Source organism: Scyliorhinus canicula, chromosome 1, assembly GCF_902713615.1.
Source record: "Scyliorhinus canicula chromosome 1, sScyCan1.1, whole genome shotgun sequence".
Lineage (NCBI taxonomy): Eukaryota > Metazoa > Chordata > Chondrichthyes > Carcharhiniformes > Scyliorhinidae > Scyliorhinus > Scyliorhinus canicula.
The window spans coordinates 132,396,918-132,410,650 of NC_052146.1; the positions used below are offsets into that span (position 1 = coordinate 132,396,918).

General features: G+C 51.5%; 1 protein-coding gene across 3 annotated transcripts in view; it reads left to right on the forward strand.

The window, feature by feature from the left end:
• The window catches only part of LOC119967496 (protein argonaute-4), a 119,796-nt gene that overhangs the window by 56,046 nt on the left and 50,017 nt on the right, over window positions 1–13,733 (forward strand). For all 3 annotated transcript variants that reach the window (XM_038800150.1, XM_038800143.1, XM_038800160.1), the window contains exons 7-8: window positions 5,194–5,281; window positions 10,846–10,993. In XM_038800150.1, coding sequence (XP_038656078.1) covers window positions 5,194–5,281; window positions 10,846–10,993 — 236 coding nt within the window. The remainder of the gene's footprint in view (window positions 1–5,193; window positions 5,282–10,845; window positions 10,994–13,733) is intronic.

The following is a 13,733-nucleotide window of genomic DNA, read 5'->3' on the forward strand; positions in this document are numbered from 1 at the left end:
TTTCCCTTCGGCAGCTCTATCCTTTCCCTCAGCTCCTCTAGACTTGTGAATCTCTCTTCCAAATGCAAATCCCTCGCCCTCACCAACCCCACCTCTCTCTGCCTACTGCACATACCATCTGCCTCCGCTGGCTTAAACCTGTGGTTCTCTCACAGCGGTAGTGCCGCTGTCACCATGGCCCTTAGCTGGACTCCCTGCAAGACTCTTCCTCCATCCGAACCCCCTCCTTTCCAACATCGCCTCACTTTCTCCACATTTGCTGCCCAATAGTAATCAGCAGGTTCGATAATGCCAACCCCCCTTCTGCCTCTGCAGCAGGGACCTCTTCACCCATGGCACCTTCCCCACCCATATAAATTCTGAAATGACTGCGTCCAACTTCCGAAAAAAGGTCTCTGAATAAAAATCAGGAGCGCTGGAATATAAATAGGACCCTTAACAGGACATTAATTTTCACCACTTGGACCCTCCCCGCCAGCATCCCACTTCCTAAAGACCTCCTTTATCTCCTCCACCAACTTTAAGTTCCACTTCTGCAATGTCGCCCATTTCCCCCATCTCCTGGATTCCCAGATACCTAAACCTATCCCTGGCAACCCTAATTGGCAACACACCTAAATTAGCTCCCCGAAACGACTCATTCACCACGAACACCTCACTTTTCCCACGTTCAGCTTATAACCCGAGAAAGCCCCAAACCTTTCTAATAGGCTCATATTCCTCCCCATACTCTCCAGCAGGTCTGATACATGTAACAGCAGGTCGTTCACATAACAACGACACCCGGTGTTCCCTACTCTCCCTCCTGATCCCCTACCATTCTGCTAACCCATTAAGAGCCATTTCCAAGGGCTCTATCGCTAATGCAAACGGCAAAGGTGACAGCAGGCACCTCAGCCTAGTTCCCCTATGCAGCCTGAAACTCCATGAGCTCATCTCATTGGTCTGTACAGTCGCCACCGGGCGTCAGCAGACGCACCCATGCCACAAACTTTGGTCCAAATACAAACCTTCACAAGACCTCAAACAGGTACTGCCACTCCACCCAATCAAAAGTCTTCTCTGTGTCCGTAGACACCCTTACCTCCGGTATCCGTCCCCTTGACGGGGTCATGATCATGTTCAATAGCCGCCTAATATTACTCGGAGTTTCCTGCTCTTCAAAAAGCTTGTTTGATCCTCTGTAGCCACCCCCGGAATGCATTCTTCCATCCTCCCATCCACAACCTCAGCCAGCACATTCACCTCCGTATTCAACAGTGATATGGACCTGTACAATCCACACTGAAGGGTCCTTCCCTTTCTTTGGTATTAGCGCAACAGCCACCTGTGTCATTGCCTCCGGCTACTCCCCCATCTCCAGCGCCTCGGCAAAAGCCCCGAGTAGGTGTGGCGCCAGTTCCGCTACAAACTCCTTATAAAATTCCACCCGGTAACAATCCTGCCCCGGGGCCCTTCCTGACTTCATCAGTCTTATGCTTTCCATTACCTCCCCCAACCCAAGAGACTCCTCTAGCACCTGCCTTCTCTCATCATTCAGCCGTGGAAATTCCAGCCCATCCAAGACCTGCCTCATATCCCCATCCCCGCCTAGCCCTATACAATTCCTCTTAATATTCCCTGAACGTCTGATTTATCTTCCCTGGTACCTCTCCCTTTCCTGTCTGTACCCTCAGGATTTCTCTGGACGTAGCTGATGGGCTAGCATGCGGCTCGCCTTTTCTTCGTATTTATACTGCTCCCTCCATAGCTGCCCAACTGCACTTCCCATCATCAACCAATCAAACTGCCCCTGTAACTTCTTTCACCTCGTTAATCCCTCCATGATGGGATACTCAAATACTCCCTGTCCACCTTGACTATCTCATCCAATATTCATCCATACTCCTCTCTCCTCTTCTTATTTCCATCCACCTTAACGAGATAATCTCCCCCCCCCCCCCCCCCCCCCCCCCCGATCCATCACCTTCAAAGCCTGCCAGAATGTGGCCGGCGATACCTCCCCATTTTGGTTCAACTCCACATAATCCTTAAACACCGACCTCACTTTAACACAAAACCCCTTGTCCGCTAACAGCCCCAAGTCTACCCTCCATCCTGGCCTCTGATCCTGTCCCGAGCCAAGTCAAATCTCCAGCCAATGCGTACTCTGCCCCCACCAACACCGCACGGCTCACCACAAGAAAATCGATCTTGCAGTATACCTTATACATGTGCAAGAAGGAGTACTCCCTCTCCCCCGGGTTCTTCAATCTCTGCCGGTCCACCATACCCATCCTTTCCATAAACCCTCCCAGCTCCTTCGCCAGCTGCAGCCTTCCCATTTACCTGGAGCTTGACCTGTCCACCCTCGGCTCCAGCACACAAAGTCCCCTCCCAAATCAGCTGATGTGTGGCCAAGTCCGGAGTCGCTTCTAGCAGCCCCCTCGTGAGCCCCACATTGTCCCAATTCGGTGCATATACATTCACTGGCACCACCGGTGTTCCCTCCAACACCCCGCTCACTATCATGTATCTCCCACTAGGGTCCCACACTTCCCTAGCACTTACAGAGCCTGTCTTTTCGATTAGCAAAACGACCACCATCTGTGATTTTGCGTCAAACCCTGAGTGACATACCTTTTTTTTTAATAAATTTAGAGTACCCAATTAATTTTTTCCAATTAAGGGGCAATTTAGTGTGGCCAATTCACCTACCCTGCACATCTTTGGGTTGTGGGGGCGAAACCCGCGCAAACACGGGAGAATGTGCAAACTCCACATGGACAGTGACCCAGAGGCGGGATTGAACCTGGGACCCTCGGCGCCGTGAGGCAGCAGGGCTAACCCACTGTGCCACCGTGCTGCCCGCACTGAGTGACATACCTGACCCACCCATCCCTTTCTCATCCTAACCTGATCCCTTACCCGGAGGTGCATCTCCTGCAGGAAGACCACCTCTGCTTTCAAACTCCTTCGATACGCAAAGACCCGAGATCTCATCACCGGCCTGTTTCGCTCCCGCACGTTCCATGTTATGAACCTTACCGGAGACTTGCGCCTCCATTCCTTTCTACTGTCCGCCATCCTCCCGTACTGATTCTGTCTCCTTTTAATTTCACCCTGAACCAAGCCCATCCAAAATAGCCCCTTCTCCGCCCATAACCACGCTTCTCCTGCAACACTGCCACGTTGCATCTCAAGAGGGTAACGGATCTACGACCCCTGTGCCTCAACATTTCTCAACCCTCTCCATCGAGTGTTTCAGGTGTGCAACCACTCCTTCGATGGCCTTCGATCGGTCCTCCTGCATTTCCTTTCTTTTATGGTGAAACTCCTCTTTAATAAATGCCATCGGCTGCTCCATCTGGGGTTTTCCAACCTGCGACCACCTTCCCCCTCCGCCATCTTTCCAATTGCTACTCCACCATAGGTCACTTCCAGTTCCTTGGCCAGGTCTTTTACCTTCTGTCAGGTCTGATAACCAGCAGACCTGCCACTCCCGGGGAGAACATCTCTACACTTTCCCATCAAAATTCTTCCGTTTTCGGGTAAAATTAGCTCAGATCTACACCTTCGAGCCAGAGCTGCCCTTTGTGCGACCACTCACTCCATGGCCGCCACTGGAAGTCGCTGCCTAATTTTTATTAAGCTCGTTCTTTGAACTCAATTCTGAAGGGAGGCAGTGTCGTTGTGGTATTGTCACTGGACTAATAGTCCAGAGACCCAGATTAATGATCTGGGTACCTGGGTTTGATTTTCACTATGGCGGATAATGGAATTTGAATTCAATAAAAATCTGGAATTAAAAGTCTTATGATGACCATGAAACCATTGCCATGCAACCATTGTCGATTGTTGTAAAAACCCATCTGATTTACTAATGTCCTTTCGGGAAGGAACTCTGCCATCCTTACCTGGTTTGGCCTAAATGTGACTCCAGACCCACAGTAATGTGGTTGACTATTAAATGCCCTCAGATGGACAATAAATGTTGGCCCAGCCAGTGACACCTACATCCCAAAAACAAAATTCTAATTCCAGTAACCAAACTATTAAAATTCAAGTGAACAGAGACTTTTTTAGTAGGCAATAGAAACATGCCATTGAGGTGTGGTTGCCAAGTATTTCAAGTGACCAAAGTGTTATTTTGCTTAGTATGTTTGTTAAATCCTTAATTAGGTCCATATGTTCATATTTGCTGTTTGTGATATATATCCCCACAGTCTGTTCATTTTCTAAGTTTTTTGTTTTCCAATTGAATTTGATCCATGAATGTCGATGCAAAAATATATTTTTTAAGTTGTGTACATTACTATAGTTATTTTTGTAACTTGACTCCAATGAATTGTATACAACAGTTATGGAAAATAGTTTACATGAATGCAATACTTTAAAAATAATTTGTACTGCATAGCAGTTATGCAAATTTATCAATGGCACCCTTAGTTATATAATCAAATTCCCTTAGTTTAATTGGTGTACTGTACTTTTGTGCAAATGGGGTGGAATATGTACTTTCAATATCATTTATTAGTGTCACATGTAGGCTTACATTAACATTGCAATGAAGTTACTGTGAAAATCCCCTAGTCGCCAAGTCGCCACATTCCAGTGCCTGTTCGGGTACACGGAGGGAGAATTCAGAATGTCCAATTCACATAACAGCAAGTCTTTCACGACTTGTGGGAGGAAACCGGAGCACCCAGAGGAAACCAATGCAGACACAGGCAGAATGTGCAGACTCCACACAGACAGCTACACAAGCTGGGAATTGAACCCGGGTCCCTGGCGCTGTGGAGCAACAATGCCAACCATTGTGCATGACTCTGAATATTCTGATTTCTTAATTGGGTTCAACATTTAGAACCAAAAGCAGCTATCTTTGTAAATATCAGGGTTTCAATTATCAAACAAAATACCCGAGGGTTATCATACACTTCAGTACTTTTTGCAGTTACCCTATTAACCTATAATATGCTGCTGTGGGCATACAATAATGCCATCACTAGTACAGTGCAACTGAGTGCTTGACCTATGTACTTGAAATGCTACCTTTCAAAATATTTTGACCGTTTTCAGGAATTTGCAAGTACAATTCTCATCATGCCAAACAACAAAATATAAATTAAAAGTTGAAACAACTGTTCATTGTAACTCCATTTAATAACTTTAATGCTGGCCCTGTTTTCTGCATCTAACCTTTGTTATTAGGTTTGAAAGTGGAGGTGACTCACTGTGGGCAGATGAAGAGGAAATACAGAGTATGTAATGTCACCCGACGGCCGGCCAGTCACCAGACGTGAGTACGCACTCGAATGTAATACCCTGTACTTATTTTATTTGTCTGCACCAGTACAGCAAAGTTGAACTCATAAGTACAAATGATTTAAGCACTAAACATGTTTACATTAGGTTTTTATGAAATACCGATCAAGGTTATATAATAACCTAGGATGCTTGATTAGAATACAGTGATCATAAGATGCAGAAGTATTTGTGGTGCAGAGTTATAATCTTCAGCTGTATGCACTTGCACATAAACCTATATTCATATTTATGTGAAAACATGTATGAAAATGTTCTCATGAGCATCTTTGCTTCATGAGTACTAATTTCAGTTAGTATAATTCTTTAAAGTATAAATCTACCTGTCTTTTATATAACTAATGCTGGCTTAACTTACTCGGTCCAGTAAGCAGAAAACTTACAACTTGTATAAATTGAACAGCAATTTAGGTAAACTGAAACATGGGGCGAAATTCTCCGACCCCACGCAGGGTCGGAGAATCGGCCGGCAGCGGCGTTAATCCCACTCCCGCAGGGTTTTTTATTCTCTGACCGGCCAAAAACCGGCGTTGTGCAAATCCCGCCGGCAGCCTCTGAAAACAGCTGGCGCCAGCGGGATTTCATTATATTTTTGTTTCAACAAATCTCCGGCCCGGATGGGCCGCCACGTCGGCGAAAAACAGAGTAGCTTTAAAACGGCGTCAACCATTGATGATGGTTGACGCCGTTCAGTGTCCGAGGGCAATTGGGGGGGGGGGGGGGTTGCGGCATTGGGGGGGGGGGGGGGGGTTGCGGCATTGGGGGGGGGGTTGCGGCATTGGGGGGGGGGGGTGGCGGCATTGGGGGGGGTGGCGGCATTGGGGGGGTTGCGGCATTGGGGGGGGTTGCGGCATGGGGGGGTTGCGGCATGGGGGGGTTGCGGCATTGGGGGGGGTAGGGGTGGTGGGGAGGGGCGTTGGAGGGGGTAGGGGTGGTGGGGGGGGTTTGGGGGCGGCGGCGTGCAGAGAGGGGGGGCAACGGATGCCCGGGGCCAACGCACCGTCGCCCCCCCCTGTACGCCGCTGCCCCCCCTCTGTACGCCGCTGCCCCCCCTCTGTACGCCGCTGCCCCCCTCTGTACGCCGCTGCCCCCCCTGTACGCCGCTGCCCCCCCCTGTACGCCGCTGCCCGCCCCTCTGTACGCCGCTGCCCCCCCTCTGTACGCCGCTGCCCCCCTCTGTACGCCGCTGCCCCCCCTCTGTACGCCGCTGCCCCCCCCTCTGTACGCCGCTGCCCCCCCCTGTACGCCGCTCCCCCCCCGTACGCCGCTGCCCCCCCTGTACGCCGCTGCCCCCTACCCCAACCACCCCCCTCACCACCCCTACCCCCCTCCCACGCCCCTACCCCCCTCCCACGCCCCTACCCCCCTCCCACGCCCCTACCCCCCTCCCACGCCCCTACCCCCCTCCCACCAGCTCCTACCCCCCTCCCCACCGCTCCTACCCCCCTCCCCACCACCCCTACCCCCCTCTCCACCACCCCTACCCCCCTCTCCACCACCCCTACCCCCCTCTCCACCACCCCTACCCCCCTCTCCACCACCCCTACCCCTCCCCACCACCCCTACCCCCCTCCCCACCACCCTACCCCCCTCCCCACCACCCCTACCCCCCTCCCCACCACCACTACCCCCCTCCCCACCACCCCTATCCCCCTCCCCACCACCCCTACCCCCCTCCCCACCACCCCTACCCCCCTCCCCACCACCCCTACCCCCTCCCCACCACCCCTACCCCCCTCCCCACCACCCCTACCCCCCTCCCCACCACCCCTACCCCCCCTCGCCACCACCCCTACCCCCCTCCCCATCACGCCTACCCCCCCCCCCACCCCCCCTACCCCCCCCCCCACCACCCCTACCCCCCTCCCCACCACCCCTACCCCCCTCCCCACCACCCCTACCCCCCTCCCCACCACCCCTACCCCCCTCCCCACCACCTCTACCCCCTCCCCACCACCCCTCCCCACCACCCCTACCCCCCTCCCCACCACCCCTACCCCCCTCCAACGCCGCCCCCCCCATCTCTCGCAACTCCCCCCTTCCTTCCTCCTCCCCCCCTTCCTCCCCCCCTTCCTTCCTCCCCCCCTTCCTTCCTCCCCCCCTTCCTTCCTCCCCCCCTTCCTTCCTTCCTTCCTCCTCCCCCTTCCTTCCTCCTCCTCCTTCCTTCCTCCTCCTCCTTCCTTCCTTCCTTCCTTCCTTCCTCCTCCTTCCTTCCTTCCTTCCTTCCTTCCTTCCTTCCTTCCTTCCTTCCTTCCTTCCTTCCTTCCTTCCTTCCTTCCTTCCTTCCTTCCTTCCTTCCTTCCTCCTCCCCCTTCCTTCTTTCCTTCCTTCCTTCCTTCCTCCTCCCCCTTCCTTCCTCCTCCCCCTTCCTTCCTCCTCCCCCTTCCTTCCTCCTCCCCCTCCTTCCTTTCTCCTCCCCCCTTCCTTTCTCCTCCCCCCCTTCCTTTCTCCTCCCCCCCCCTTCCTTCCCCCCCTTCCTTCCTCCTCCCCCCCTTCCTTCCTCCTCCCCCCCTTCCTTCCTCCTCCCCCCCCCCCTTCCTCCTCCACCCCCCCTTCCTTCCTCCTTTAGTGGGGGGGGGGGGGGGGGTGCGGCGTTGAGAGGGGGGGCGGCGTTGGAGGGGGTAGGGGTGGTGGGGAGGAGGTAGGGGTGGTGAGGGGAGGGGGTTGGGGTAGGGGCAGCTGCGTGCAGAGGGGGGGCGACGGTGCGTTGGCCCCGGGCATCTGTCACCCCCCTCCTCTGCACGCCGCTGCCCCTACCCCAACCCCCCCCTCACCACCCCTACCCCCTCCCCACCACCCCTAGCCCCTCCAACGCCGCCCCCCCTCTCAACTCAACGCTGCATACCCCCCTCTCCTCTCAACGCTGCATACCCCCCTCTCCTCTCAACTCAACGCTCAAACCCCTCCCCCCTCCTCAACCCAACGCCGCAAACCACCCCCCCCCCCCCCTCTCAACGCCGCAAACCCCCCAATGCCGGGTCTGTCTCTCTCTCTCCTCTTCCCCCCCCCCCCCCCCCCAAACGCCGGGTCTGTCTCTTCCCCCCCCAAACGCCGGGTCTGTCCCTCTCCTCCTCCTCCCCCCCCCCCCCCCCCCCCAAATGCCGGTCTGTCTCTCTCCTTCCCCCCCCCCCCCAAATGCCGGTCTGTCTCTCTCCTTCCCCCCCCCCCCCCCCCCCCCCACCCAAATGCCGGTCTGTCTCTCTTTCCCCCCCCCCCCCCCAACGCCGGGTCTGTCTCTCCCCTCCCCTCCCCCCCCCCCCCCCCCAAAACGCCAGGTCTCTCTCCCCCCCCCCCAAACGCCGGGTCTGTCCCTCTCCTCCTCCTCCCCCCCCCCCCCCCCCCCCCAAATGCCGGTCTGTCTCTCTCCTTCCCCCCCCCCCCCCCTAAAATGCCGGTCTGTCTCTCTCCTTCCCCCCCCCCCCCCCCCCCCCCCCAAATGCCGGTCTGTCTCACTTTCTTTCCCCCCCCCCCCCCCCCCCCCACAAACGCCGGGTCTGTCCCTCTCCTCCTCCTCCCTCCCCCCCCCCTCCCCCCCCCCCCCCCCAAATGCCGGTCTGTCTCCCTCCTTTCTCCCCCCCCCCCCCCCCAAATGCCGTTCTGTCTCTCTTCCCCCCCCCCCCCCCCCCCAAACGCCGGGTCTGTCTCTCTCTCTCTCTCTCTCTCCTCTTTCCCCCCCCCCCCCCCCCCAAAACGCCGGGTCTCGCCACTTCCACAGCGGGTGAAACTGACACGTATCGCGTCAGTTCACTGCTGGCCCCTCCGGGAATGGAGAATAGCCGCCTAAAAGAAGGCCCCCACGCCGGAGTCATCCACACCAATTATGCTCGCCGGAAATCGGCGTTACGACGGTCTGCGCAGAATTTCGCCCATGGTTACAGGGTGATCATGGTTGAGGAAATATATTTTCTGAGACACACGATATTTTGGAAAGCCAGGCAGAATGGAAAAGGAGGAAGAGTAGCCCCAATAGTTAAGCATGATATAAGGACAGCAGCTACTTTGGAAATAGGAGGAGGCCATTCAGCCTCTTGAGCCTGCTCTGCCATTCAGTTAAATCATGGCTGATCTTCTACACTTCAATATTTTCCGGCACTATTCTTGAGTCTCCTTGTTACTATCTAGTGTTGCTCGTTCTGGGTGAGTGTGCTTAACACTCAATTTGGTTCTGTTTCGTTACTTAGCTCTGGAGTCGCCAGGTATTGTTAAGATACCGCCACAAGTTTCAAGGTCAAGTTCAAAGCAATAAAACCATACACCAATTAGTAAGTTCAAACAAATGAGTTTATTATAATACAATTATAATCTACTCATGCACACGCTAAGATGATTAAACTATTCCTACCACTAAATAAACCAATACTTATCTTAAAGGGAACTGCCGGATCAGGGGACAAGGCCTCTTGCTCTGCTCTGGGTCTGCAGAGTTTAGGTTGGTACGGGTTAAAAAGGGGTCAGGAGTGTCTATCTCTGGTAGCGATCGTTGTGAGACACTTACTTGCTGGCCGGTCCCTCTGTCTGCTGGGGATCGATTGGGTCTCTTCCCAATCGATTTGTTTGAATCCCCCCAATACTGAGGCTGTCCCTCGGCTACTGGGCGGGCCTTCAGGTGCTTTGTCTTCGAACCCTGCTGGTGCCGGGGTGTCTGGTATCCTATACAATGTTACAATCACTTCCCTATTTGTGTCCATTGTCCCTGGGATCGTTCCATTACTATGTTAACTGTCCCGGAGATTGCCTCATTAGTATGCGGAATGTTCGTTTCGGTGCTGTCTGCTCTCTTAGTAGACAGAATACACAGTGGCTTGGTGCAGCCTGCTTGTGCTGCAAACTTTGTCCATTTTACCCTGCAAGCTTTGCATTCCTCCATTTTGTATTGAGGGAATGGCCAACTTCGGTGGCTACACTAGAAATTCCTCCTTATCGCAATTCCAAATGGTCTACGCCTTTATTAGCCAGTGAGGCAGGATCTAACATTGAGTGGTGACATTAGATATTATGTGAAACAGTAAATTAGGAATTATGTGAAACAGTAAATTAGCTTAAGGTCCCCGAAAAGCTGTACCATTTGGATAGAGCACAAGAAAGACAAAACTGGAACTTGTATAAGTTGAACAGCAATTTGGGTAAACTGAAACATGGTTACAGGGTGATCATGGTTGTGTAATACTTGTGGAGGACTTTCGTCCACCCATACAAAGATTAATTAAATTAGCACATAATTTGGAAGATGAGTTGGTAGAATGTTTTTGCGACAGTTTTCTGTGTTTGTTTTATATTGGAATCCCGAAGTGAAACTCATGCATTTATTTTTTATATCGAAATAACTAGCCTTGTCTATTTCCCCTTCCACTTCCTTGAGGTTTTAAGATGTCCGGATTCCAGCCCAAATGCCTCTTGATATTTGTTTTGAACATTCTTTACTGATGTCTGATTGTGTGGACATTTTTTAATCCATCTTCTTGTTATGTGCAATCTTCCTTTGTATTTGACTGCCTAACATTAACTTTTCTCATGGTTATCAATTATTTGCCTCACCAGGTTTCCTCTGCAACTGGAAAATGGGCAAGCAATGGAATGTACAGTGGCACAGTATTTCAAACAAAAATACAATTTGCAGCTTAAGTATCCTCACCTACCATGTTTACAGGTGGGACAAGAGCAGAAGCACACCTATCTGCCACTTGAGGTAAAATTGAAATGGAGGGACTTGTTATAAGAAATTATAATATATTACAACTGTTGGGGTCATCTGCAAGCCCACGCATTTCCCATGGACGATTAAACTATTTTGTTTCATGTTACCCTTGAACGACCATTACTTCAATCTCATGGTAGGAGTGGAAGAAAATTACGTTGGTGCTTTTATAAAAAAAAAAATAATAATATTGTTTCTAGGTTATATCATCAAAGCTTCTCTGAATTAGTTTCTTCTATTCTACCCAAGGTGGTAGACTTTCTTACCAGTATCAATTCCTACAGGCAGTCATCCTGCATTACCTCACCCAAGTGGTCGTTATTCACGTGATCCATAACAAGTGTCAGCAGGGTATCTACTGTAGAAGATGTTGCAGTTGAGATCCTGCTCTCGACTGGTATTTCCATACGCAGCTTATAAAGCGAAGGACTCTTGTGTCTTTTTTTTTCTTCCCTTGCTCAGGATGCTGCATCCTCCTGTAGCATTCCTGAACCTGTCCTTGGTTAACAACAAGGATTGGGGATTGAACCTGTGGAATTCCTGATTTGTACAATATAAAATGGTGATTTTACTTCCCAACTATGAAAGTCTATGCTTCAAATGTTGCAATTTCAAAATTGGCATATGATGCGATTTGGAAGGATTGTGAAGTGAGGAGGATAGTTATCGACTTCAAGAGGAAGTGCAGGCTGGCTGGTGGAATGGGTGGACATGTGGCAGGTTACATTTAATGTACGGAAACATGAAGTGATGCATTTTGATAGTAAACAATGAGGAGAGGTAATAAAAACTGAAGGGGACAATTCTAAAGAGGTTGCAGGTTACAAATTGTAGACTTCCTACGCAGAGCAGGTTGCAAAAGTGGGTTAAAAGGCATACAGGATCCTAGGCTTTCTAAATGAAAGCGTAGAATGCAATAAGAAGAAAATTGTGATGAATTATTGTAAAACACTTATTCAGCCTCACTGCAGTGGGTGTCCAATTCTGGGCATTGCACTTCAGGAAAGCTGTGAAGACTTTAGAGAGCGTGCATAAAAGATTTACAACAAGAGACTTCCGGTGACAGCCATGGAATAAGTGGTCACACACAAGGCAGCTCCAGCTCGAAGGCATTGGTTTGAGCTCTTTTTACCTGAAAACATAATTTTGGCAGGAGCGTGTAGCTGAAAGTGTGGAGGAGAAGTTCACCCTGTGAGTGGCATGTCTGCTGGTTATCAGACCAGGTAGAAGAAGGTTGAAGATCTGGCCATGGAACTGTAGGAGACTTGTGACGCAGTAGAAATTGGGATGATGGCGCATGGGGAATGGTCGCAAGCTGGAAAGCTCCAGTTGGAGCAGTTGAAGTCATTTATTTGAGAGGAGTTCAGTCAGCAGCGAAAGGAGATGCATGCAGCTCGGTCAAACGCCTTCAAGGGAGTGGTAGCACCCCTGAAAGGATCGATGGAGAGAGTCAGGAAGTGCCGGGAGACCGGGGTCACAGATCTGGGAGGTGGAGAAGGTGATGTCCGACCACAGCGATGTGTGGTGGCATTAGAGACGGAGGTGGGGCTCCTGGGGGACCGTTGCAAATCACTAAGGGCAACGGTAGAGGAGCAGAAGAACAGGCCCAGAAGGCAGAACATGCGTGGCTTGCCAGAGGTTGTGGAAGGCACTCGAGGATGCTGCGGGGCTGGTGGCGGAGGGAGTGCTGGATTAAGCCCTGGAGTGGATAGGGTGCACAGGTCCCCAAGCCAGAAGCCGAGATGGGGGAGCTCCATGGGCGGTGATTTGTGAGGCTCCATAAGTTTGTGGAGAAGAAGATCCTGCGGTGGGCCAGGGAGAAGCAAAACTGCAAATGGGAAGGAACAGGATCCAAATCTATCAGGACATTTGAGCAGAGCTGGTGAAAAGGTGCGCCGGGTTGAACAAGGCCAAAGCGGTTCTATACCGAAGGCAGATCAGGGTTTGTGTACTGTACCCGGCAAAACTAGGTGATTTATGAAGGCCGGGAGTACTATTGTGAAACCCCAGAGGAGTCCATTGACTTAATTAGAGTTCGAGACCATAAACTGGGGGAGAACTGCATGGAGATGGAGGAGCTAGAACAACAAAGATTGGAAGTGGCGGGTATTGTGGGGGCTGGAAGATTGGGGGACTTATTTGGATGGGTTGATTTTGCTGTTGTGATTGTTTGCTAAGAACAATACAGCACAGGAACAGGCCCTTCTGCCCTCCAAACCTGCGCCGATCGCATGTCCAATCTAGACCAACCACCTGTATACTTCTATACCCCGTCTGTTCACGTGCCCAGATAAGTCTTAAAAGGGCGCTAACGTATCTGACTCAACCACCTCACTTGGCAGTGCATTCCAGGCCACCATCGCCCTCTATGTAAAAAAGAAACTTGAACCTTTTCCCCCCTCGCCTTGAACTTGTGCCCCCTTGTAATTATCATTTCCGCACTGGGAAAAAGCCTCCAACTCTTCACGCTATCTATACCCCTAATAATTTTATAAACGTCTATCAGGTCGCCCCTCAGCCTCCGTCTCTAGGAAGAACAATCCCAGTTTATTCAATCTCTCCTCATAGCTAACACCCTCCATACCAGGCAACATCCTGGTTCTTTTCTGTACTCTCCCCAAAGCCTCCTTCTGGTAGTGCGGTGACCAGAATTGGACACAGTATTCCAAATGTAGCATAACAAACGTTCCCTATAACTGTATCATAATTTTCGAGATTTTATACTTGATAC